This window comes from Pteropus alecto, unplaced genomic scaffold (genome assembly GCF_000325575.1).
Source record: "Pteropus alecto unplaced genomic scaffold, ASM32557v1 scaffold22, whole genome shotgun sequence".
NCBI lineage: Eukaryota > Metazoa > Chordata > Mammalia > Chiroptera > Pteropodidae > Pteropus > Pteropus alecto.
The window spans coordinates 14955697-14982431 of record NW_006434839.1 but is presented as its reverse complement, the minus strand read 5'-3'; the positions used below and the strand labels follow the sequence as shown (position 1 = coordinate 14982431).

The following is a 26735-nucleotide window of genomic DNA, read 5'->3' as shown; positions in this document are numbered from 1 at the left end:
CTAGTATATTGTAGAACCAATCACACTGTTTCTCAGAGGAGAAGAGTCTATTATCTCAAGGGTATAGGACAAAGAAAACTGGACATTGGAAACATCTGAAAAAAGCCAAAAGAGATAGAAAGATCTGGAAGATGTGAACATTAAGTCTACCAAAATGGTTAGACCAGGACTAACCATTGACAAACTATGGCTGCCCATCACCTACTTTTATAAGTAAAATTTTAATGGAACACAGTCATGTCCACTCACTGACGTGCTGTCTATGGCTGCTTTCACACCACAAAGGCAGAAATAAGCAGTCATGACACCCTTTGGCCTGCAAAGCCTAACATGTTTACTATCTCGCTCTTTATAGAAAGTTTCCTGACCCCCATCTGTAAGCATATGCTTATAGCTATAACTTATCCATTCATCCCCAGATCCTACCACCACCACCTTTATGAGTGAATTTCTGCTGGAAAACTTGTTACTGAGAGCCAGTGCAGTGTCTGACGTCATCTATCTGTACTCGCGCTTACTGGCATTTCCTTTTCTAGCGCTAGTGTTGGAGCAGTTCTTCAATCACATCCCCTGTATCACGTTATCGTAAAGCCCAAACCAGTTAATTAAACTGCGTTCACGACAGGTTCCCCCTCCCACCTAAGGTGCTTGTTTCCTACTTCCTGTTCCTTCAGGGCACTCGTTTCCAAATCGATTGTGTTAAACTCAATGTTGTAGCACAAAAAACTGTCACAACAGAAATGACTTTACTTATTAATAGATTATTAATCTCCATATATTATTTGTGACAGGTAGAACCGGCCTTAATAACTTTGATTCTTTTCAAATAGCATAGATGTTCTCTTGACTGCCACGTACTTCACACATAATCCCTGCTTATTTCAGGGCAGAATTAGTTTTATATGCTGGAATATGAGCACAGTCTGTGAAAGTCAAACAGTTCTTTAACTTATAGAAAACATGTTTTAATTTTAATAATTAACTAATTATATATATGTACATGTATACATACACACATATAATTTCCACAAGGAGCAAAAACAGTTTCATTAGTAATTTAATATTTTTTATAAAAACTTGAGATACAATTCACATCCCATACAATTTACACAAAGTATACAATTCAGTGATTTTTAGTATATTCAGAGTTGTGCCACCACTATTACAATTAACTCTACATTTTCATCACACCGAAAAGAAACCTCAAACTTATTAGCTATCACTCTCACTCACCTCTAAACCCACCAGCCCTAAGCAACCACTAATCTAGTTTCTCTATACAGAGATTTGACTATTCTGGACATTTCATATAAATGAAATCATATTATATGTGGCCTATTCTGGCTGACTTCTTTCACTTGGCATAATGTGTTCAAGGTTCATCTATGTCATAGCATGTGTCAGTACTTCGTCTCTTTTTTATTGCCAAATAATATTTCATTGTATGAATATGCCGCATTTTGTTTATGCAATTTATTAGTTGACAGACATTTTGCTAGTTTTCATTTTTGGCTATTATGAATAATACTGCTATGAACATTTGTTTATAAGTTTATGTGTGGATATATGTTCTCATTTCTCCTCGGTATATACCTAAGAGGGGAATCGCTGGGTCATATAGTAACTCTATGTTTAGCCTTTTGAGGAACTGCCAGACTGTTTTCCCAAGCGGCTGTACCATTTTACATTTCTACCAACAGTTAATGAGGGTTCTAATTTCTCTACATCCTCACCAATATTTGTTATTATCTTTTTCATTATAACTTTCCTGGTGACTATGAAGTAGTATGGCATTGTAAGTCTGATTTCGTATTTGTATTTCCCTGATGGCTAATGATGTTGAGCATCTTTTCATGTGCTTCCTGGCCCTTCATAGCTCTTCTTTGGAGAACTGCCAATTCAGAGCCTTGTCCATTTCTCTAAATCAGGATCTTTGTCTTTTTGTTTGGTTATATTAATTCTTTATATATTCTAAATAAAAGTTCCTTCCTTATCTAATATATGATTTGTAAAAATTTTTTTTTTTTTGCTTTCTTGATGGTATCCTTGGAAACAGAAAAGTTTTAATTCTGATGCTGTTCAATTTATGTATTTTTTTCCTTTTATTGCTCATGCTTTCGGTGTCATTTACTTAAGAAACCATTATCCAATCCAAGATCATGAATATTTATGCCTATGACTTTTTCTAAAAGTTTTATGGTGTTTGCCCTTGTAACTAGGCCTTTGGTTCACTTTGAATTAATTTTGACTGTGAGGTAAGGGTCCAATTTCCAATTCCTTCACATGTGGATATCCAGCTGTTCCAGCACCATTTGTTGAAAACACTATTTTCCTCTATTAAACTGTCTTAGCGCCCTTTTAAAAAATCAGTTGACCATAAATGTGAGGGTTATTTCTAGACTCTCAATCTATTCCTAGGAGTTTGGAAGTGTTCCTTCCTCACTAATTTTTTGGGAATAATTTAAGAAAGGTAAGTGTCAACTCTTCATAAATGTTTGGTAGAATTCACCTGTGAAGCCATCTGGTCCTGGACTTTTTGTTTTGGGGAGTTTTTAAATTACTGATTCAGTGTCATTACTTATAATTGGTCTATTTTCTATTTCTTCATGATTCAGTCTTGGAAGGTTGTATGTTTCTAGGAACTGATTCATTTTTTAGGTTTTCCAGTGTATTGGCATATAATTGTTTGTAGTAGTCTCTTATGATCCTTTGCATTGCTATGTTATTGAGGAAACTTTTTTATATCTAAAAAGATAAAACTGCATCTGCTGAGTATAGGAAAATATATTCTTGTAGGAAAAAAGTTGCACAATAAATTAATAACTCATTATCACTTCTACATACATGTGAAAAAATACATAGTAGAATTATTAAAGTTCTCTATCACTGGCATTTCCTGTTTCAAATGTTTTCATATTAAAATAGACATTTATATTTCAAAAACATCACTGTAATGACTTATTCAAAAACATATCATGTTTTGTAGTTTAAAACAGCACAGTAGCAAACATGGTTGTTGCACAAATGCTCAGAGCTGTGTTGCCTGAGAAGGTAAAAACAAAATAATTCTCAATTAAAGTGTGGTTGTGCTCTGTGTAGTATAGATAATGCCTTCTGCTTTAATTCGCTCCAATATTGGTCCATAGATCTCCTTTGAAAAGGGCCCAATCAGGCCTTTAGCTTGAATTTCACCTGGAAGAAAATAAATTTGTAGTCATAATTTTAAAGGTAGTATTAAAGAATATTTCTATAGCGAGAATCTCCAGACGGTCCCCCCATAAAGTCAGAGTCAATGAATTGTTGGAGGCCTAGACATTTTTAAAACAGCTACTTAAATGTCTTTTGCTAAATTATTATTTAATCAACATGCTATAAGGAAAAGGGGTTATTCAAATTGAAAACACTTAGGGACCGTGTCAGAATTTATATGCTTAACAATTAAACTTCTGCCAAGATAATCAGAGAATATAGTATAGTAAGAAAGTAAGGTAAACCTAACTGGTCTGCTTTATTTTCTGATGGCATTTTATTTAAAAGTATAACACCAACAGAATGAATTAAAACCAGTCTGGTTATTTGGGCCTGGGCATCTGTTAGGCCTGCTGAAATAGTAAGTCTGGGCACTTTCCTTAAAGGCCATTATGACCTCATCCCTGATCACTTCTTCACTCTGCTTCCTCAATAACTAAGTACATGGTTTAATTTGATGTTAGGTGGAATGCTATCATAGATATGTTTTCTCATTATTTGATATTGATATGCTTTGATGTTTTTTACAACCCTCACACTTTCAGAAGGGCCAAATGGGGTATTATTCAGAAGTAATGCTTATTTGAACATATATATGTGATCTTAAGAGAAGAGTGGAGAGTTGAAATTTGAATTCATTTTGTTCAAAATATTTACTGAGTACTGACAATATACTGAGATATGAAGATTAATAAAACATAGTCTCAATTTTTGAAGATCTAAAGTGAGCTATTTCAGTGTTACCACCCTCAAAATATGAAAAACCAAAGAAAGAAAAAAAAAGGCATTAACATTCCTTGACGGCCTCTCTACACGGTAAGAGTTTTATGTATTATTTCACTTTAGTGTCACAATACCCTATAAATTAGAGGTGGCAATCTCCTCTTTAAAAATGAGAAAACTCTGGCTCAGAGATGCTGTGTAACTTGTACGCCATCACTCAGCCATCTTGTGACTGAGCTGTAGTTAGAAATCAGTTCTAACTACAAAGTCCATGCTTTATATCACCACAAAGTGATCCCCCATTCAGCCAGCGCTTGGCTTTTCTGAGACGGCTCACTTTTCACCAACGCCAGTGTCAAACTCAAGAGTAGGGATTTGATGTCCAGGCACTGAATGATTTGGAGAGGATATGAAAACAGACTCGGTCCTCCAATGAAACAACTTACCATCAAGCAACATCTTGGCTGCCATCGCGGTGGGTAATCCCACAGTTTTAGCCATGGCTGAAAAGCCTTTGGTGTCTCCATAAACCACGAGATTAATAGTTTTACTTTCTAAATGTCCAGAAGGATGTCTGATTCCAAAGCTGTCTCTCATCACAATCATATCTTTCTCTCCGGGACCTCAAAGTAAACAAACAGATGTTTTAAAATGCCAGTAACATCACAACTCCAATATCGTATTTCATCTCCTGCTGCTGCCCTCCCTCCCATTATATATGGTCCTTAGACAATTATCTATTCCGGTTTTTCACCCAAAGACCAAGTAAAAAACCTAAGGAATGTATAACTCTGATCATGTTCTTCTATCTAGGTTGTTATCACCACAGCCTGGCCACAGACACAAGAACACCGCTGTAGAGGCCACTTACTTTTCTCACAAAAACGCTCCTTTCACCATTTCCTAATGAGTTAAAAATTAAATGTAAAACTAATACTTTTTTTCCTTTCCCATATTACCCAAGTTCATTCTTAATTGTTCTCTTATTCTTCCCTCTGGAAAAAGAGCCCAACTGTTCTTTCCCTCACATCACACTTCCCCACTCCTACAACTTGGCTTCAGTCCTGCGATCTGATTTTTCAGTCATACTGATGACATCTTATGATTCTTTGGGATGTTTAGTGAAAAGCCCATGACCTACCGTACGAAAGTTTTGTGGCTAAATGCTTGGAGAGCGCTTCCACAACAGACTCTGCCCGAGGGACCTGATCATTCCCAAGCAAGCCCAACCTGAGAAGCACAAGAGATGGCTGCATTAGCTCAAGTCCTATACACATTCTCACTTGGAAAGCAGAAGGAATCGTTTCTTGGATTTGTCCTTAAAAGGGCAGTATCACAAGATGACAGTTTAAGTTATTGGACTCTCCTAAATTGTGAAATAAAAATAACAATATTAATGTCTTAATCTTTAGAATCATCCCCAGACTCCCCCAGGCAGTGCTCCCTGGAGCAGAACTGATGCCTTGGAAGTCTATGCTGTTGCAAAGCTTTTTAGGAGACAAACTTACAGGTTAGTTCTCCCACATTAGGGATACCAGCAAAATGTGCCAGTGCCGTGTAAATGAGTGTTTTAAAGCAGTTGCAGGAAGACTGGGAGAACCTCCTGCAGGAGAGAAAAATATCCCACCTTTCTTGGGAACTGAGTAGCAAAGTGTCTCAAACTAAGTATTCCCCAAGATATAATTGCCATTGAATTTCTCTCCTTATCTGGGTTTTATCCCCACATGAACATGGTATGTGATAATCTCTCTACAACAGGCCAACATTAGCAGCAAATTAATCAAGGACGATGTACAATGTTTGGCTCTATTTTGACTTTCCTTTGACCAGAAAAGACTAAGTAACCATCGATCCAATATTTTGCTCTAAGTTGATTGGTGGGTGCCTACCATACAGCAGCCTCCAGCTGGGTATTGTCCCCTCCTAGTTTCTTAAGGACGGCTTCCTTGAGCACATCGGACTTGGAGGAGGGTGAAATCCCAACTAGATCACAGAGGAGCTCTTTCTGGTTAGAAAAATAAAAATAAAAATTCTAAGTTCCTAATAAAATAAAACATAAGTTGAGAAAGTATTTTATTAAGACATTGTACCTCAAATGCAACTCAAAATTTAAATTAGAAATAGTAAATTGTAACATGTACATGTGCATGCACACGTGTGCACACCCACACATCAATAAATGCATAGTATTCCAAAATATTTTAACACAAATGGATCATAACATTAAATCAATACTAAACAGATAGTATTATATTTACCATCACATTTCTTGCCTTTGCAAATTCTCTCCATCACTTTTTCATTCATTCTGCCTTACTCTTCAGCAGTCCATTTTGGCCAGGATACAGTGAAAGGAGCTTATTGCTCTGGTTGCTAGTAGCAACCAGAGTTCTTTTATAGAACCAAGAGATGAGAAAGACCTTGCAGATAATAAAATTTCAAAGGAAGAACACTTAACTTCCTTGGTCATAGCTTTTTCTACTTTCTAAATAAGACTTTTTTCCAGGCTCCCCAAGGAAGTTAAGCTTTAGATTAAAGGGTCAACAAACTAGTTCACAGGCCAAATTTGGCTCACCATCTGGCTTTGTAAATAAAAGTTTTATTGGAACTCGCTCATTTGTTTATGTATTGTTTATAACAGAATTGAGTAGTCTGACAAAGAATGCATGGCCCATAAAGCCTAATATATTTTCAATCTGATCTTTTACTAAAAAAAAAAAAAAAAAATTTTTGCCAACTCCTTATTTTAGACTGTAGCTACCAAGATATTGGAGCCAGTCCCAAAATGCCTATATCAACCTTCCCAATGCAGCTGCCTCAACCCCAGATTCACCCTATGGATACTTATTTATTCCTGTCCAACGAGTACATTTATGGAACACAGATTGCCAACGTTCTCAGACACACAAAAAACTAAATTGAAAAGCAACTGGCTAGCGGGATAACCAAAGTTTCTTTGGGAAACTTACTGGGATTAGCAATATTGATCCTTTTCTCCCTGTGATAAATTTCTGGCACTTCAACTGGAATATTGGATCATCAATTTTTTTTTTTTTTGCTTACACAAGTTATTGCTTATTTCTTTTTTACGTGACCTATTTTTTTAAATTTATTTATTTATTTATTTATTGGTGACATTGGTTAATGAAATCCAGCAAGTTTCAGGTATACGACTTAACCATAAGGTGTGTGTGTATAGATATATACTGTATTGTGTGTTCCTCTCCCATAATTAGATTTTTTTCTGTCACCACATATTTGACCCCTAATACTCTATCTACCTCTCCATTCCCCCCTCTCTCCTGCTCTGTGGGAACATTAATTTAAGTTAGATGACCATCTAGTAACAAGTTAATTCCTGGCAGTTGAAAGCTCTATGTTCAGTTCCAAGCCTCCAAAGCCCCTTCCAACCCTAAGACTCTATGATTTTAATACAACATAGATATGGGCATAAACTCAGTAACTGAAAACTTAAATTACTCATGGTTACACATGGCCAAATGAAATAACTAATAGGATTCACAGATTGGGAATCCAGTTCTGTGACACCATCAGCCACTCTCCTGCATTATCAATTGCAGGAAGCCCAAGCTTAATTTCTGTCACTGAGTCACCACTTAAACAAGTGGCAGAGCCCGGAGCCCAGCGCAGAAAGCAAATCAATCTCTTCCTAGGGCTGAGGGAATGATCGAGTGGTAAGAGTTGCTGCAGAAAATACCAGGTGAGTTAGCGTCCATGCTCTCTCCATCCTCCCACAACAGTGAAGGGAAAGGGGACTTGGGGGCTAGGGCTTATCCTCTTACACATAAGCCACCAAAGGGGTTCTTTTGCTAGTCCGAACCATAGTTCAAATCTAACGATTTCAGAAGGCAGTTCTGAGGAACAGCAGACAGTGTACAATTTTGGAGTCACTCACCCAGGTGAGAGGCTTGGCTTCAGGTCTAAGGGCAGGAAATGCATCTCTGTTTATAAGACCCAATTTCACAAACCCATTCAAGGCTTTGGCATATCCCTGTAATGAGAATTATTAAGCAGTATACGAAAATTGTCTCTTAAAAGAAAAAAAATATGAAACCTTTTTTCAAGAGGGGGATCTGCCTTTACAATTCAATGAGAAAACGGACTGAAGAGAGTCATTTGTATTGCTAGTAAGGATGCAAACTTATTTGCGTTATATGCTTTCTAGTTCAGCAAAATAGTATTTAATAGAGTAGCTGTTTTCTCTCACAATGCAAAGAGCTTGTCAAAATAAACCCCAAAAGCAGATAATCCGTTCTACTAATTAAGAGCCACTATCCTCATACATATAGGGAGCAAGAAAAAGAGGTGGAGCAAAGAAATTTTTCTAAAATATCATCACTGATAAAAATTCCTCATGTGCCCTTCACTCTCTACAGGATGAGGTTGAAGTCCTTGGTATATTATATAAAACCCATCCTAATAGGTCCCCCTAGCCTGACTCACTAATCATCATCTCCACCACTCACTATTCCCCAAACATGCTGTGCTTTTCCAGGGACCTGGGCCTCTGTGCACACTGCCACTGTGCCTTGAATGTGGGAGCCACCCTTCCTCACCTGTGAAATGTTTAGTCCTCCCTTGAGACCCAACTCAGGGTACCTACTGAGCCCCCTAGGTGAATAGGCACTCCCTTTTCTGTATTTCTGTACTATTTTGTACATATCTCTATTATGGCACTTGACACAAATTGTAATTAATTGTCTATTCAGCTGCTGGACTGTAGGTATAGGAAATGTGTGTGTGTGTGTGTGGTGGGAAACTATCTTAGGAAGTAATAAAGGTATTAAAATATGAAATAATTTCTGTAGCCATTGGGTATTTCACCATTTAATGTGTGGCCAACTAATAATTTTCACATTTTTAAAATATCGTATTATTCAAACTGTTCAAAGGCTACTAATTAAAGAACTCACATTTATTTGTTCTAACCCAATGAAAATATACTTCAAAGAGGAGAAACAAAAAAGCAATACCCCGAGCTTGCTTCTAGGATCTGATAAGTGCCAGAGATCCCTTTATTTAACATCTAAAATACTGAGACATTTTCGAGCTACTTCTGGTGACCTCCAGAAATGAATTTATCATTTGTATTCATTCATCAATAAGCATTTAGTAAATTGCTGCCACGTGTCAGACGTGTGCTAGGAGCCGAGTCCACAGAGATGAAAAATGCAGTCCCCACCCATGAAGAAACTGCAATCCAGTAGGAAAGGTCAGATAAGTCAAATGCATAATGACTACACTGCAGTAGAATATTACAGGTGCTATGATAGAGGTAAACACGGAGCTATGGGAGCACAGAGGAGGGGACACTCGCATGGATGCGTGTGTGGGGCGGGGGAGTCAAGGAGAAAGAGTTAAGAAAGATCCTGTGGGAATATGATATCAGGCTGGGTCTGCAAGAACAAGCAGGTGACAGGCAGGTGCAGGAGAGTGGCTGAGGTATCCCATCACACTTGGGAAAGTGACACTGACTACATTTCAGCTTTAGGGATATAAAACAGAGGCTGAAGCTGACTGGCACATTTTATCCCACTGACCTCAAAGACTAATGAGACAAAAATTATATTTTTAACTATGAAGAAGATGGACATTTTCATTCTCACTGGATTTGAACCTAAAGGCTGGGGATGCTGCTACCATCCTGCCACCATGTGGAGCCTGGGACCGCAGCCAGTACTTGAAGGAAGAGCTGAGAAGTGAAGAGAAACCAGGTTCCAGTGAGGTCATTGACCCCCAAAACTCATTACACCTGAAGCTAATCTTTTTTGCCTGCCACCTACTCCTCATGATCCAAAAATTCCCTTTTTGTCAAGCCATTTTGAGTTGTCTCCTAAAACATCCAATCAACAGTCCAGAGCAAACAGACTCCAACCTGGTTCACCATCTTAATTATTTTGATTACTAAGAAAAACGAAGCGTATACATCTCGTATGTCAAAATAGGGAACGTGTTTCATCTTCGATACAGCCTCTTACCTTATATCTCAGTGTACCCCGCAACAACGTGTGAGCAGAGGGAATGCCATAAACCTCAGCGTATTTGGTGCTGTCTCTGTTAGGGTAGCCTTCCAAATTTAGTCCGGGGTAATAATCCATGGGAGTAACCGCATCGAGAAAGGAGACGCCCCCTTTGACATTCACAACCTGAGGAACATGGAAAAGGCATATCTGGGCAACAAATAATGCGTTATTTGCAAACTAAAGACATCAAAGTTTTAAAAGAAAGCAATAGAGGACTGGAAAAAATCCTTTACGAAGCTATCATAGTCAACATCCCATACTCAAGCTGTTCCACTATAATCATAATCCACAAGGCCATTCTCTTAAGCTTTAAAATCTGACTTAAAACATTTCATTTTTTTTACTAAAGTCTTATTTCCTACTTTTTCTTGCCCCTGGATTAGATGGCACTGACTCATGTCCCACGTGAGTTTTGTTTTGTCTTTAAATAAACAATAAGCTAAAAGCGACAGATACTCACTTAAATGGCTTCTACCCGCAAAGAGCAATGGCAATATTCTCGTGCTGCTCTTTTTCTTCGCTCCCATCCCCCTCTGAACGCCACACCAGGCACCGGCCTCGTGCACTGGCCTCGTGCACTTCACTCACACAGCAGCATTTACTTTCACTGAGCACCTTCTAGGTGTGCGTCAGGGTCTCGCTCAATGCGCACAGAATAAGGAGAGTGATGAATAAGGTACGATTCCTGTCTCCTTTCACTCCTTTATTCATTAAACAAACATTTACTGAATGTCTACCAAGTGCCAGGAGCTGTGCTGAAGTTACTATAAGGAGCTCACAGCCTAGACTAGTCAGTCTTTGGTGTCTGCTGGGGACAGGGAGTGGGGGAAGTATCCTCTTACAAGGAAGACAATGCAAAAAAAAAATACAGTGAAACTCAGAAAAGTGCTAACCCAGATCTGACTGCTGGTGAGAAGTTAAATCACCGATTCCCAGGCTCCGTTATCTCTCAGTAATGCTTTTACCCACACCCCTCGCTCCAGCACACATGCAAAATACAGTGAAGTTTTTTTTTCTTTAATTTTGATTAAAGGCCTGGTTTTTTTGTTTGTTTGTTTTTTGATTTTTAGTTTGTGGGGTTTGTAATCATCCTTGAGATAACAGAACATATCCTGCAGTGATAAGATTCCCGCGGGGGTGAGTGGTGGCCCTGGATTTTGTCCTGCTTGCACCACAATTTCTGACCACGTGTCTGAAGCTGCACAGAACAACCCTGCACGAGGGGGTTGCCAATGTACCTTCAGATGGATTCTGAGGAATTCGCCCAAAGGAGTCTTCGGCTAATTTAATGATTCCCAGAGTTTATTTGCACATAGATTCTGCATGTGTCTCGGTATGAAAAGAAAATGGAAACGCGTCTCTCTAGCTGAAGCCCCAGAAGGAATCATGCCATGCAGACTGCGGAATCACGCCTCGTGGTGTCTCTCCATTTAAAAGGCTCCCTTTGCAGAGCACCGAGCACCAGCTAAAATTCCAAGAGTGAGAATCTAAAGGAAGTGAGGAACGTTTTTCATTTAATTTTCCTATAAAACTCTTCTGGACTGCACAGTAAACATTTCCAGAGAGATCATTTCTGCACTGTTTCTTTAAAATGAGTTTCTTCTATCAGGAATCTAAATTTTAAAGAAAAATCTATTAAGAAGGCAATTGTTAACCTTTTGGGTCTCCACATCCATCTCATTTCTATAACCTATGGCAGTTCTAAAGCTTTGTTTACTTGTTTAAAGGTTAGGAAGTTTTTTTAAAGAAAAATTCGACAAAGACTTCTATATTCCAGCACTTTACTAATGAGAAATAAATCAACTGGTTCATAAGTCAATCATGAGATTCTTGTGAAGAAAATAAGAAAATGTAAGCTGAATGGTAATGATTCATTTAGAGAGATTGACAGCTGCCAAAGCAACTTGACCCAAAAATTACCAGGTAATTATTATTATTTGACATCATGTCAGAGTTGTATTTCTAGTGGCATATTATGGGGTTCATTAATAAGCCCTGTCCTCTTTAATATTTTATTAATGACTTAGATGAAGACAGAAAGACAGATTTATCTATTGACAGAGAATATGCATTTTTTTCTGACTCGACACTGCTCCCTTCCAAGACCCACTCCCAGAAGAAAGAGTGGCTCATTATTCACTGCTGTTGTAGGCTGCTCTAAGACCAACTCTTTAACACACACACACACACACCCCTCACCCACCAAAGAAAATCACAGATAATAAGCTTGACTGCTAAACTAACAAGAAATATAACATAAGAAATATTCAGACAATTATTTACTCAGGGCCCACTGTGTGCTAGGTGCCTCATACACATTACCTTTAATCCATGCAATAACCAATTTTTCAGAGTCAAAAACTGAGACTGAGTCATCCAGAGGCAGATCTGAACTCAGGTCTATCTTTCTCCTATACCATACTGATCCCTTGATTGTGCTTATTTCTGGATCAGTGTCTTAAGAGGGGTACTGATTGACAGGGTACAGCATTCCAGAGTTAGCCACAGTTTTAGACTTGAAAATTGCATTAAGCATGGTTGTAGGCAATAGAGAGCAGTGACCACTCTTAATTTTCTGCAAAGGAAGAGCTGGGTGCTGCAGTCAAAGTGAACTTGACTTGCAGGCACACTTGAGAGCTAGAAAACCTATCTTACTGCTGTGATTGCAAAGTATGGTCTTGACTATGTTTAGCTGGGGGTAGCTTGCGGGAGAAGGCTGCAGGAGGTGCTGGTGAAGCTCTGCCACATCACACCCAGGTGCCATCAGTATGGGACAGTGTCCCAGTACCCATGGAGGGAACAGAACTAAGAGAAGACACAATCACTATCTCCAAATATGTGGAAGGAAATCAGATTTGTTAGAAGTAAGAGTCAAAGTTAGGAGCTAGAAATAGTACCAGTGGCTGGAAAGTACTCCAAGAATGTAGGACAATGAGGTATGTCTTAATTCATGGGCCTCTGCCCAAGTTACTGGGAAAGTTGAAGGCTTCGACTTTAAGCAGAAGCCAGAGGTCACCTGGCTCCCCCTTTATGATTCTGTGAATTATGTAAGGACTACTCCGAGGTCACAGAGGGGATGAAAGGACAAGAATACAAGAGGCTGCTGGGTCGAGAGACAGAGTGATACACTTGAATTACTGAGTGAATAATACAGCATCCGGAAAACTCTTAGACACAATCAAAGTGCGGGAATTCAGACAAAAGAATAGTGAACGGGAGCTGGAGTGGTCAGGAAAAGATGCATCCACAAGAGGAAACTTGAGTGGGACCTTGAAAAAAGTATCATTTTCACAAAGAAAAGAAAAGCATCATGTTTTCTCTTGGTATCCTCCACAGTGTCAGGGAGATGCAAAAAGCACTCCTTTTTCTTTTTTTTTTTTTTTTAACAAAAGGAGTTCGGGATGAAAGGGGAAAACTTCAGATTCAACAAATACAACTGCTGCGGCCTGAAAACAACCTCTTTCTTTTCCCAAGTTCTCACCGCCATCAATTTCTTTATGTAACTAATATTTGATAGGGACTTACGAGCCTGACAATGTGCAGTTATGCAGTTTATAATCCATGTGACCTCACTGAGCCTGACTGCAAGAACCCTGCAAGGTTGGTATTATTATGTTTATCTTCAGACGTGCAGCCCAAAGCACAGAGAGATTAGATGATTGTTCTAGTGCCATCCAGCCAGTGATGGCAGAACTACAGCATAAAGCTAGACTCACTGATGTCAAAGCCCTTGCTCTTTGGGTTGCACTCTGCTGACCCTTTCATTGTTCTCATCTCTGTCATTTATATGGCCTCCTGAAAATAAGCATTTGCCCAACTGAAGCGAGAATTTTTCCTGCATTTACATGTTAGTTTATAGCAAACATAGGCCAGTCTCTTTTTCACAACTGCAGGAGGTAGAAGGAGCTATTGAAATGCAACGGGAGATAGGCTGTGGCAGATAAACACATGTGTCCTTGGTAGAACATCAGACTGAGTTTCTTGCCCAAACCTTCATGATTCACAGAATGGGGGAACTGGATAGAACATCAGCACGCACAGGACACATCTGGAGACTGATGCCCAGTGGACCTTTACAACCGCCTAGCCTTTGGTGACACTGTGAGGGATGCCACCACTTGGAATTCAAGAGTTCTTTTTCATATCCTGAAACATGTGAATGTATCTTTGCAGTATCAAAGTTAAGTGTCTTGTTGTTTGGTAGAGTTTTGAGTACAGCTGAGGTCCTCTGGTAACTAAATTGTTTTTTTCTCAAATTCAGCCGCATATTAGAATCATTTCAGGCAAAGCAGAAGCTTTGGGGACAGGGCCCAGACATAGGTATTTTGTAAGCTGCCCTGCTGATTTAATGTACAGCAAGGCTGTGAGCCACCCTCTCTCGTAGGTACAGCAGACCGTGGCTGATAATATTCACCTTGTCTCTAAAGAGATCCTTTCCCTTTTCTCTTTTGTTTGTACACAAAATACATTTATATTCACAGATATACTGAGAATTTATAATACTGCTGCCAGAATAATCTTTTTAAGACACACATCTGCTCATATAACTCATCACACCCTGCAGAGCCAGGACTAAGGTGAGGTGAGGGAGGCGCGTAGGCATAAATTTAAAGAGGATCCCTCAGTCCAGTCATATTTGCTCCCAAATATGAGTCTTTCCTTACAGTTAGAAGATAAGCCATGAAGGCAGATGGATGTGACTTGGATACTGGTTGTGCCACTTGTCATCTCTTTAGTTGTGGCTGTTAGCTAAGCTTCTTAGAGCTGTTTTCTCCCTTTTAAACCTGATAGAGTTGTCGTAAGAATCAAATGAAGTCGCCGCTTAGCAGTCATGAGTGACAGCATCCCTGCCCAGCTGGTGGCTTCTTATCCTGCAAGGCCAGGCACATGTTATCTTCTCTCTTAATTCTTCTCCTCGCCTCCTCACCAAGGTCAAATCAACTGCCCTCTCATCTGCATCATGTGGCACTTTAGCGTACTTTGGAACTTCTCTCACTCGATTATAGCTATTATTATTCCAGTGTCAGTCTTTCCTGCCATGAAGCAATCTGGTAAAATGAGAAAGAAAAGGCTTTGGAGTTTTAGACCTAAGTTTGAATTCCAGTTGAATGATCTTAACCTTCTCTTTCAGCCACAGTTTCCCTCTTATAACATGATGAAAATGATACTAAACTCAGAGAGTGTTTACATTCTGGTACGCAGCAGCTAGGGAGGAAAAAAATTAGTTTCTTTCCCTGACCCACCAAACCCTCCATTCCAAGAGCATCTTCATTCCAGCTGAGTTCTCTGAGGTCAGAAACCTCAGTCGGTATGACAACCTTTGGAGCCTTGCCCCAAAGGCCAGCACACAGTAGACACTCAGTAATTGTTTGTCGTGCTGAAATAAATTGCAAGATGACCGATATTTACATACTCAAAGAAGCTGAGAAGTGAGTTTTCCAAAAGCAGAAACAACTTGCAAGAAGAAGAGGAAAGAACGAGCACAAGTTTTGCTGGGGACCATGAAGAGACACATGAAATGGAACAGAAAATCTACTCCGGGAAAAGCCGAAGGAGGAGAGGATGGAGGACAGGCAGGACAGCCCTGACTAAAGGGCCCTGGTGTCGGGGAGGAGTCTGGACCTTCTCAGGCGGTTGCTGCAGGTTCATATCCCTAAGCTCTAGAATCCTTCACCTTGCCATTGAGGAGGTAGGTGGCGGGCTGCATTATGTTCATCAAGACTCCCGTGGGACTCCAGCTAAACTTGTATCTCAGAGGATTGTCTGAATATTCAGGGGCTGGAAGCCCACCACAGTAGGAAATATAAGATTCAATCTGTAAAATAAAGAATCAATAAATTAGGGAGAATTAACAGTAAGTTAGGGAGAATATTGTACCTAAGTAATTGAGTATGACATGTATGAGATAAACTTGCTATAGTTTTTCCTTTCTTAATATTACAAAAAGGCTTTCCAAAATACATCCTTAAAGTCAAACACCATTTGATTGTCATAATTACATTTTATATATAATTATTTTTTTTAAAACCCTCTAGAGATTGTGACTAACATTTTGTCCAGTTAAAAATCCAAATATTCTTCAATTCTGCTTGGTCAGTTCCTCCTGATTTTTGTATCAAATCATATATCTGATTATAACTTGATTATATATTATTGTTGTATACAATTTTAAATAATCAATATGTAATTAACTAATATATGACATATAATTAATATGTAATTACAATTAATTTGATTATATATTGTATATAAAAAATCTAAAACATTTCATCTGATTCATCGCATTTTCATATCCATGTGTAAAAGATATTTCATTTACCAATGGATAGATGATATTATAAAGAATTTTTCCGAATTTTAAAAGTCAAACCTTTTTTAAATATACCAACATAATATTTTACTGTACAGGATGACAATCTTAAAAAGAATTTATACATGTATCATGTGGAACATTTTCATATCTAATTTATATTTTGCAAGATATTTGACAATGTACAAAGAATACCCAGTTCTTGGTGGTGACTATTTTGTATTGATTTATTTACAAAATGTCACCACATAATAGTAACTACCTTTTTTTCAAAAATCAGAGTTGGTGCTATAAAAACCAGTAAGATAAATTGTTAAGCTTACAAAAGTCGCCTTAGCAGCACTGTTCCCAGGCATATTATTGTTAAATAAAATGACTCCAAAGTCCACATGTAGATTCTAGTTCTGATTATACACAGTCATTCTGAAGCACAATCTAATTAGATGGACAGGAGAAAGTGGAAGACTCAAGCAGCCTTATCAACCTCTGTAAGAGGTGTACGTTAGCCAGTTGGTACATCTTTCTAGCTATACCACCTTTTATTTATAATGGGACCACTCAGTCGCCCCATTATGCTAAAACATGGTTCCTTTGGAAAAACCAAAGCATTCTCTAGACCAGCTAAACTAGTCAGCAGGGTGAGTAAAAAGTGACTGTCGGTAATGAAAAGTGGTTTCATTTCTTTGAACTTTTTCTGTTGCTTTTCTAGACTCCTTATCTTTTTCTGATTTTGAAGGCTTTGAAGATTTTGTCTTTTTCTTTATCATAGCATCAATTTCCAATCTTCCTTTCTCGTCAGATTGAGAGTCAGCTTTATTTAACTCTTCGTTGTATTCAGAATCCAGTGCTGGGCCTATGAATCCAGTCTGGACATCTTTACTGCCTGAAGTGAGTATGGAATAAGGTGGACTTCCCTGTTGTAAGCTCTTGTAAAGCCTGCTTTCACTTTGGGATCCTGCTTGGAGAAGGGGTTAAGTTTGCCTCTCCAGCTGCTAATTTCCATGATATTCTCAAAGTCTTCTTTCATCAAATAACATGCATCCATAAGAGCAAAAACATTCTGTAATCCTTCTACCCCATGTGAGGTTAAGGGCTGTACAAGTGGATCCTTTATACGTAACAGATAATCCATATTTATAGCACTTTTGCTGGATCATGTGCAGTCAGATCCTAAACAACAAAATCTCCAGTCTAAAATCTTTTATTAAACCAAAATATTTTAGTAGCATCTATTTCTCTAAAAATAAATTGCTAAGACTTGGACATTGTTTTACCATGCAGATATTTCTGCATTACAGAATTTTACTTGAAATTTCTAGTCAAAATATGAATTAAATTATAGCAACACCTTTAATTAAAATTAGAGAAAGAGTATTCCAAAAACAAAAACCTGGATGTTTGCATGTTTTCCTAAATGGAGTTTTGGGTATAACTGGACTCACCGTGGCTCCTACTTCTTTGGCCTTATCTATTGTTTCCATTGCCAACATGTGATCAAGACCAGGGTCCAATCCCAATTCTCCAATGATTGTGATGCCAGCATCTTTCACACTACAACAGGTGAAAAGAAGAAGAAGGAAAAGTTGGGTATAAAATAAAAATAATGCCATGGAGCTACTTCATTAAAAATGACTGAAACTTACCTCTTCTCTAATTCTTTTAGTGCTGGTGTGATATAGCTTGCAGTGATCATGTTAACTTTGCTTGTGATGCATGCCTTGGCCACAAGAGGATGCAATACATAAGGCAACAAGCTTAAAAACAAAGGAAGAAGCTAATCAGAAACTTCCTTTTCCAATTCTACCTTCCAATGTATCTTGAACCGCACCAAAGCTGAGACTGCTCTGATTAATTTATTCTCTGAGAAATGATCAATGGCTCCTTGAGGACTACAAAATAAACGCATCCCGTTAGCACATTCAAAACTCTCCACAATATGACCTTCACCTAACTTTTCCATTTTTCTCCTATCTCCTCCAGAAACCATATGTAGGAACCAAAGAAGCATTGTAACTCTCCACTCCCAGCCTTCGCTTTGGCAGTTCCGAATCTTTCCTCTTACTGGGCCTTCCACTTGGAATTCTCCCTCTGCTAACTCACCCCCATCCAGGTCATACCCTCCTTAAAGAAATGTCTGAAAAGTCATCTCCTCCAAGAAGATTTCTCCAAAGCCAGATCTCCTCCCTTTTTTAAGCATCCAGCTATTTCTTTATAACATTTAATGGAATTTATTCTATCCATCCTTATATTTCTGACTTCCTGTCTTAGGTCCCTACTAAAAAATAAGGTTGCTGTCCTTTTACCTCCACATCTTTCAAATGGCTATCAGGATGAGATGAGACTTAGTTAAGGTGGCCTGTGTGTTACATTAAAGAGTAGAGTCTAGGAAGGTCCAGGGTAGGAGATAGGCTTTAATGATATTGACTGGTGTAAAAGTTATCAAAATAGTGAAAAGTCTATATGGTAAACAAAAAATGAAGCTGTACTTAAAATTTTAACTTTGAATGAGTTTTCTAAAAATCTGGCTTAGGTGTTTTAATTTGGTATCGGGACTACATAAGCACATAAAAAAATGAATTTCCATAAATGTTGATATAAATGAGTATATTCATGTTCTATCCAAGAAATAATAAAATACTCTGTCAATTGCTTAACAATATTGAAGTTCTACCAGCTTATTGCCTATTTGGTAAAGCAATCTACAGAGTACCAATGAAAATATAAATAAAAACTCATAAACATTATTATGAGTTTTATTATTATACTATATCACAATATATGTCAAATTCATCTTGCATACTTCAGATTTTCTCTATTTCACATAAAGCTAAACAATAAAACCACCTCTCAGGCTCTTGATCCTCCTCAGGTAAATAGAATAAATATTGATAAATATATTTATCATCATACAGAATAAAATTGTGTACATATTTTGCCAATATTAATATAAAATATCTTGAGCTGTTTCTGGCTTTTTTGATCTAAAAGAATGATCCCTAAATATGGTAGCCCTTTATAAGCCAATGAATAAGATACTTGTAAAATTCTTTGTTGGAAAAGTATTAATAGAAAATGTATAATGACATCATCTTAAAGGTTAAATGGAGATATTTTTTTTAAATCACTTTCCCCACATTGAAAACTTGCCTGTAAAAATGTTATCAAGATCTAATAATATTTTTAAATTTTGGCACTATCTGCAATAACCTAATAAAAAGCTGAGAGTTAAAATGATAAGATTGTGATTGATGGTGACTTTTTTAGACAAAAGGATTAGAATTCATAATTCACCATGCATGTGACATAGTAACTAACCAAGGGGACATAACTCGAATTATTTAAGTTGACTCCAACCCAATTAACTAAAATACTTGGAAATGCCACTTATGAAAACATACACAAAATACAAGTGGAATTTTCAAAGTAACTTAGCAAACTGGATTACTATTTGCATTAAATTGATAAAAACTAAAATTGAAAATTTAAATCTATGAGGATTTAACATATTATAATTTGTGTGTGTGTGTGTGTGAAACCTAGCCTTTACTCAATTTATTTTGGTAGTCCCTATGCTTACATCAAAATGTTGCTTCGCCAACTTAAAAAATAAAAAATTATTTAAGGAACACTACAAGATAACAATGTTTAACAGCATTACCACTATTCAGCAAAGAAATTCAACCAACTGAGAAAAATTAAATATAAAACAAGTTTTGCTAATGCTAAATCTTACGAAAGGCCACCGGTTTGCTAAATTTTAAATTTTGAACATACTAAATTATTGTTTTTTATCCATTATCTTGTCATATTTTGCTTCAGATTTAATTCAAAATGTATTTTGTTATTTTTTTTAGCAGAAAACAATGTTATATTTAGGTCTATTGGTCATTAGTAAATTTTTACTAAATGAAATTTAACATACATTAAATTTGTATAGATTAAGTAATGTTTTAAGTGCCCAAAATGAATGTATATTTAAAGATATTAAGAGATAATGCAAAAGTTTTCACTTAGAATTACCTTTCATTATATGTTTTCCAAGACTGTAGTTTTTTTTTTTTAAGTAGGACATCACAGAACTGCCTTCAACAATATCATTTGAATTTGATCTAGCTATGAATTCTAGCTATAAATGAGCAGGTAACTTTCTTCTTTCCATCTTGGAAAAATTATATTATAAGAATAAATTACTATTCTCATCACTTTGACATTTCAAAACAAAGTTTAATTATAAAATGAAACTCGTGTAGCTCTGTTTCTAGAAGTTAGATCTGCATTTCTATTAGATAGTAATAAATACCATATTTTGAAATCTGTTCCTTTAATAAGATTCAAAATGGTCATAAAAGTAGAGGATCTATTCAGTTTCATTTAAGCTTTATAAATCCAAAGGATAAAATAGCTAGCTACCAAAACATGTGGAACAGGAATACCTCATGACCCAGAAATTCCACTTTTAGGTAGATACCCACTAGAAATGTGTATATATGATAATCAAAAGGTAAATACTAAAATGTTGATAGCAGCATGATTCATAACAGCCAAATTCCAAAAACAACCTAAACATCCATCAACCATCAAATGGATAACAATGGTATATTCGCACATGGAATATTACACGGTAATGAGAATGAAAAATTATAATCACAGACAATAACATAAACAACTTTCACAATCACAACGATGAATGAAAGAAGGCAGCCACAAATGAGAAGATACCAAACGATTCCAATCATCAAAGTTAAAAACTAGCAAAAACTAATCTATACTTTAGAAACCAAGATAGTGCTTACTTTTGGGCTAAGTAAATGCAAGGTAGGCAAAAGGAGAGATTCTGGGGTGCATATTCTGTTTCTGGTTGTGGATGAGAATTGCATGGTGTGTTTACTTTGTAAAAATTCATTGGACTGTACATTTAGGATTTGTGCACCTTTCTCAACGCACAATTCAACTAAAAAGTTTACTTAGAGAACAGAAGACAAGAGAAAATAAGGAAGGAGAAATAAGAACAACAAAACATATGACAACCATTTCTTGCTAGATACTAACCTGATGACAAGATCTTGTGTTGCCACCAAGGAGACCAATTTCTCTTCTTGTTTACCAATGTCCATGATAACAGGACTAATGTTATATTTCTTGCCTAACTGTTCAATTTGATTCTTTATGTCAGAGCCTAGTCAAGAATTAAAAAGTCCAATTTTTAGATTTCCTTCCATTAGAAAGCAAAACACATTTCAAATCTCTAAAAAATAATTTTTCAAAGTTTAGAAACAAAATAGTCATTTAAAATTCAGAGTAAACATGCTATGAAATAAGTTTTTCCTCTTTTTAAAAAAAAGAAAAATTAGGGCTTATTTACCTACTGTTATTTCTATGTTGTCATCTCTCGACAGATATTCCAGTACAGGCTCAGATACATAACCACTTCCAAGAACCAAGACCTTTTTCTTGGTAGTCATTGAAAGTGACTGAGCAAGTTCCCTATTTAAAAAAAGAAAGAAATGGTGAGGGACAGGGGAATCATTTAATCAAAGAAAAAAAAAATGTAAATAACAAAATCTTGCTGTCCTTTGGTTACCAAACTAAAACTTAGGCTATGAAGCAATAATTTTTCCCACATTATTCATAATAAGAACCTCAATGGAAGTTTCCCATACCAACATTTTTTATAAATTATTTTAGCTTTTGTACGATAAACAATAGACCTCATCATTGCTTGTCCATAGACTTTAAAAAATTCGACTGGTGAGGCTTAGATGCTGGACCATGGCTTGTCTTACTCACGATTGAGTGACTTGTCTCACACACTGCCCTTTTGGGGACATTATTTAAAATTGTGCTAGGGGCTTTACCTCAGAAACCTTATTTACTCCTCTGAATAATCTGAGGAGACAACAATCTGAAGAGGAAATTATTATTATTATCCATATTAGCTATGTTTGGTCATTTAACTTTAGGTTCACTTGAGAACAGTTGAAATCATAACTTTGAAATCATAAATGCCATGTGTCAAATGTAGAAATCTAAGATGATTTACTAGGCAGGATTTTAATTCTTGAACTTAGCATTTGTACCTTCCTGACAGATAACTCTTTTTCTTTCCAACAAAATATGACCTTCAAGGCAGGGACTAAGCTTTACTTATCTTCATAAACCCATTAATGCTCAGTCTAATCTGTCTTATCTATAAAAGGTCTTTTGAATCAAATTCCCAGATAACAGTGTAAAACCCTGGAAATGGCCTGGTGCCAGGGACTTGAGCAGCAGGCTATGTTGGGATATTTTAGGCCAGGACATCTCTTAAACACCAATGATAAGTGAATTAAAATAAATATAAAATGTCGCTGTCCCTCTTCGCCCCCAACACTCATACTACCAATGAAGCGAAGTCTCCTTTAACTTCCACCCCCATGACATTTCGCCTCCTGAAAGAACCATTATTATTTGGTTATTGTATATCTTTTCGAATAACACTTTCTTTAATTTCTGTAATTATTATTTTGATGTCTAAATATAAAGTGCTCAAAATACATTTTTAAAGACTCACTCCTAGATTCTACTAGTGTCTGTCTCATCAGCACCCTCAGACAATCCAGGTTAATAAGCACTGTGCTAAATGATGAAGAGGACATAAGATTAAGGCAGGGTGCAAGATTCTACCAGGGAAGGAGGGCAGGCAGTCCTAGCAATTGGAGCCAAGTAGACCTGCTGCTACATGAAATACGGTCTGTAAGAATGAAGACGTCTTCGTGACTGGTCATGTTACACACGTCATTAGGATTAGTAATATAAGAGATCATCAGGTGACGAGAATCAAAAGATACAGAGAGCTATGAAAAACAAATGCATGTGACGCGTCCCTTATAAGAAACTCCCCTATGGGGTTATAGAGCTGGCTGCATTTAAAAAACAAACAAACAAACAAATTATACGCTCTTGCTGTCTTATGCCAAAATATTTCATTGATGTGTAAAAAGTAACTACAAGTAAACTAACACATATAGAAAAAGCATAACGTAATATACTTGATCTTTATTTACTTCTTGTAGGTAGAACAGCTGAGAAAGAAGATAAGGCAGTTTGTTTGCTGGTTTGTCTGTTATTAATTTTCCCACTCTGGTCTCTCCTGAGAATTTAATGCATGGGTTATTTTGTTCAATATGAATAGATCATGTATAAACACAAATCAAGTGCAATCAGCTGAAGTGGACCAGAATATTCCAAGAAATGTTAATGTTTTCAAACTTGGAGTAAAAAAATCAATTAAGGAAACAAGGGCCTTAGCTGAGTACATTTCTATAGCTATTCTCTTGGGCAGATTTACCAGGTTATTTTTTGGCACCTTCCTCCTAGGTGCCAAAATCCCCAGGGAAAATTGACCTCTGATCATTTTCTTTCTTCACGACTCGTAATTTCCAACCAAGAGCCCACTTTCCTAAACATTATACTAAACAAAAGAGTCCAAACCCTCAACAAAAATCCAGACTGAAAGCACCATGGAAGTGGGTAGTGAGCTCACTTTCATTTGAGAAAGTCACTGAGACATGGCAACATGCAAATGTCAGACAAAGACACCCCAAGGAAAGCACTTTTAGACTTTTGCTTGCTTATACATAAGTCTACATAAGATATTAGAAAGCCCAAAAAGAACAAGACTGCTCAGGAGAAAATAATTCACTCTGGTTTCAGCCAGTCATTTAGTTAGGATGGCCTATATTTATAGACATTTCCAAAATTTACATCTTGTATAAAGCCAGTCTCATGAACTCACATTGAAACATTAAAGAAATACTTATAAGACCAAGATAAGAACAATGCTTACCTGCTCTCTCGGAGTTTCTGGATATATTTATACTTATCAGGCAATGTACCGTTGGATGTAATCACTGCCTAAATGTATACAAGACATTTCTTTAATATCCACATTTTAGTCCCACAAACTTGGGCTCATGACTGATAGAAAAAGATGGAGAGAGAGAAAGGGAAAGGAAAGAGGAGAGAGAGGTTGGTGATGAAAAAAAATACATTCATAGGAAAAAATAATTTCATAACTTACATCTCTCACCACAGGAGAAAAATTCTGACTTTCAAGAGGCTGTGTTGCATCTGATAATATCTGAAAGGAAATGAGATTGGTCATAGATAAATGACATTGTAAAGAAGGCTTCTTGGTGTTTGCATCCATGATAAAATATTAGTCAAAAGAAAAAAAATTAGAAAAGTTTTCTGAAGACCACTGAATGTAAATAATTGGTAATAGAAGTCTTGTACAAGCAGTAAATTCTGCCCCATGAGAACATGCTACTTCAACACAAGCTCCAATTTTAAAACTAAAATTTGACTACAATTATCTTTGCTTGCTGAAAACATGAACAAGTTATCCTTTCCCACCAGTTAAATATGTCATATTGAGCATGCTGGCAAATATCACCACAATCTTTATAGCCATAGTCTTCCGACTAAGGGCCCATTTCAAAGGTGCAAGATGTTCTATTAGAAGTAGACAATAGGCCTTCCAGACAGCAAGCCAACCTTACAATAGTGAATCTCCCTCAGGTGAGTACTAGTTCTGCAAATATAGGCACATCAGCATTTCAAAAGTGCCAGGGAAAGTGACTTGACCAAGTCGACCTTAAAGATGCATCTACACTCTTCCTATTATCTCTCAGAAGAACGAGCCAGATGGCCAACAACAAAAACCACATCTCTCATATTAACATCTCAGCAACCTTCTAGTACTCCTATTTTTCTTTGAAGGTATCCAGCTCTTGACTACACTGCCAAAGGGTAAAAATCATAAAATCATATATGTCATATAAATCAGTACTGTTGCTTCTGATGGTCAGGGCATTGGAGCCAATGAGATGATCATTCCACCCTTATCCATAGGCTAAGGTCTAGAACTCACTCAACTAAGAAAGAGTAAAGTACACCCCCCAGATGCTGGCAGGAGAGTATTTATTTACTGTATTAAAATAAATGTAAAACTACTCTCATGTATCTAAAACACAAGACACCTAAGGTTATCTATTTCTAGGATATAGACATTAAAAAAAAAAGTTAAGATAAGCCATAGCATTCTTTCTTTGGGAAGCTCATGGAATTAACACACCTGGGGGTCTCCACACTGTTTCTTTCTCCCAGGCACCTTTGAAGTATTCTCTTCTCAAGCTGACTCCTATACCTACCAACCCTGTCTACAGGCCAGAAGCCAAATGAGATTTGAATTTCATTCAGCATATAGTTAAACTTTGAACTCTCTCTGCTCTTTGTCTCTAATTCTACAGCTTTATTTACGCCTTACTGGGACCATGGGAACCTTTCTTCCTTCCATTTATCTCTAGTCTAAAATATAAATCTGATTATTTCTCCTGTGCCTATTTAAAATAACTTGGTAGCTTTTCCTTGCCTTCAAGATAAAGTTTCTAGCTCCCTAGGTGACCCAGAAGACTTTCCACAGGCTGGTTCTGCCTCTCCAACCTCAACCCTCCATTTTGCCTCATACCCAACACTTCAGTCCTATTAACCACGTGGAGATGCTTATCTGCAACATGCTTTCACATGCCCCGCATGCTGTTCCTCTACCTTGAACTCCCACTCTTTGTCCTCCAAGGCACAGCTGAAGATTTGCCTCCTCTGTGGAGTCTTTACCAAAATTTGCCCCCAAGCATGCCTTGAAGGTAGAAACTGCATTAACATCTTGCCATATGCCTGCTACATTATAAAATGGCAAATATTCAATTAATATATTAGTGGATACATACAATAATTATTTCAAGTTCAGTGGATTTTTCCCCCAAGAAAGCTAAATAATTGTCATGAGTTCACATAAAAACAAACATAAAAGACAACAAAAGCCTGCTCAATTACTACAGCAACAATCTCCTTTGCTAGAATTCAACCATTACAAGAACCCTGAAGCATATGGTATGCCTTGTCACTTTCACGTATAACACCTTTGAGAGCTCATCATTCTTCCCTGTAATTTCAAGCTATTTACCCTGATGTTAAGACCTTTTGCCCAGCATACTTACCACTGCTACATCATACTTAACAACTCAGAGAATCCCCAAATTAAATTAACTCCCACCTTTGCTCTCCTGTCTTCATCACAGTGTGCCTCCCACTCTCATGCAAATGAATGGATCCCATACATCTATCAAGAGCCAGCTCAAATGTCGCCTCTTTCTAATGGTCGCCACATTCTACCTTATGGCTGGAAGACACACTTGTCTCATCCCTTTCCAGGACCTCGTGCTTCTGTAGGTCAGAAGCTGTGTTTTAATTCTCTTCATTCATGTGTGTGCCTTGTTCTAACAGACAATAAATACCTATCGGATTCAACTAAAACAAAAATTCTATATTGGTTCAAAACGATAGTGTGTGCCCTGCAATGGTACAGAATA

The 26735-nt window shown here is 37.2% G+C and overlaps 1 protein-coding gene across 6 annotated transcripts in view; it reads right to left on the bottom strand.

Moving 5' to 3' along the window:
* Positions 1–2015: 2015 nt before the first annotated feature.
* The window catches only part of AASS (aminoadipate-semialdehyde synthase), a 52148-nt gene continuing 27428 nt past the window's right edge, over positions 2016–26735 (bottom strand). For 5 of the 6 annotated variants that reach the window (XM_025045837.1, XM_025045839.1, XM_006910567.3 and 2 more), the window contains 13 exons: positions 24386–24445; positions 24152–24219; positions 21689–21810; positions 21376–21502; positions 17970–18080; positions 17769–17877; positions 15691–15831; positions 9972–10139; positions 7889–7984; positions 5862–5977; positions 5114–5202; positions 4419–4595; positions 2016–3192 (listed from right to left, as the gene is read on the bottom strand). In XM_025045837.1, coding sequence (XP_024901605.1) covers positions 3074–3192; positions 4419–4595; positions 5114–5202; positions 5862–5977; positions 7889–7984; positions 9972–10139; positions 15691–15831; positions 17769–17877; positions 17970–18080; positions 21376–21502; positions 21689–21810; positions 24152–24219; positions 24386–24445 — 1503 coding nt within the window. In that variant the 3' untranslated portion in view covers positions 2016–3073. Of the gene's footprint in view, positions 3193–4418; positions 4596–5113; positions 5203–5861; positions 5978–6230; positions 6393–7888; positions 7985–9971; positions 10140–15690; positions 15832–17768; positions 17878–17969; positions 18081–21375; positions 21503–21688; positions 21811–24151; positions 24220–24385; positions 24446–26735 lie in introns of those variants that run through there. The other variant, XM_025045841.1, reaches the window with a different exon arrangement.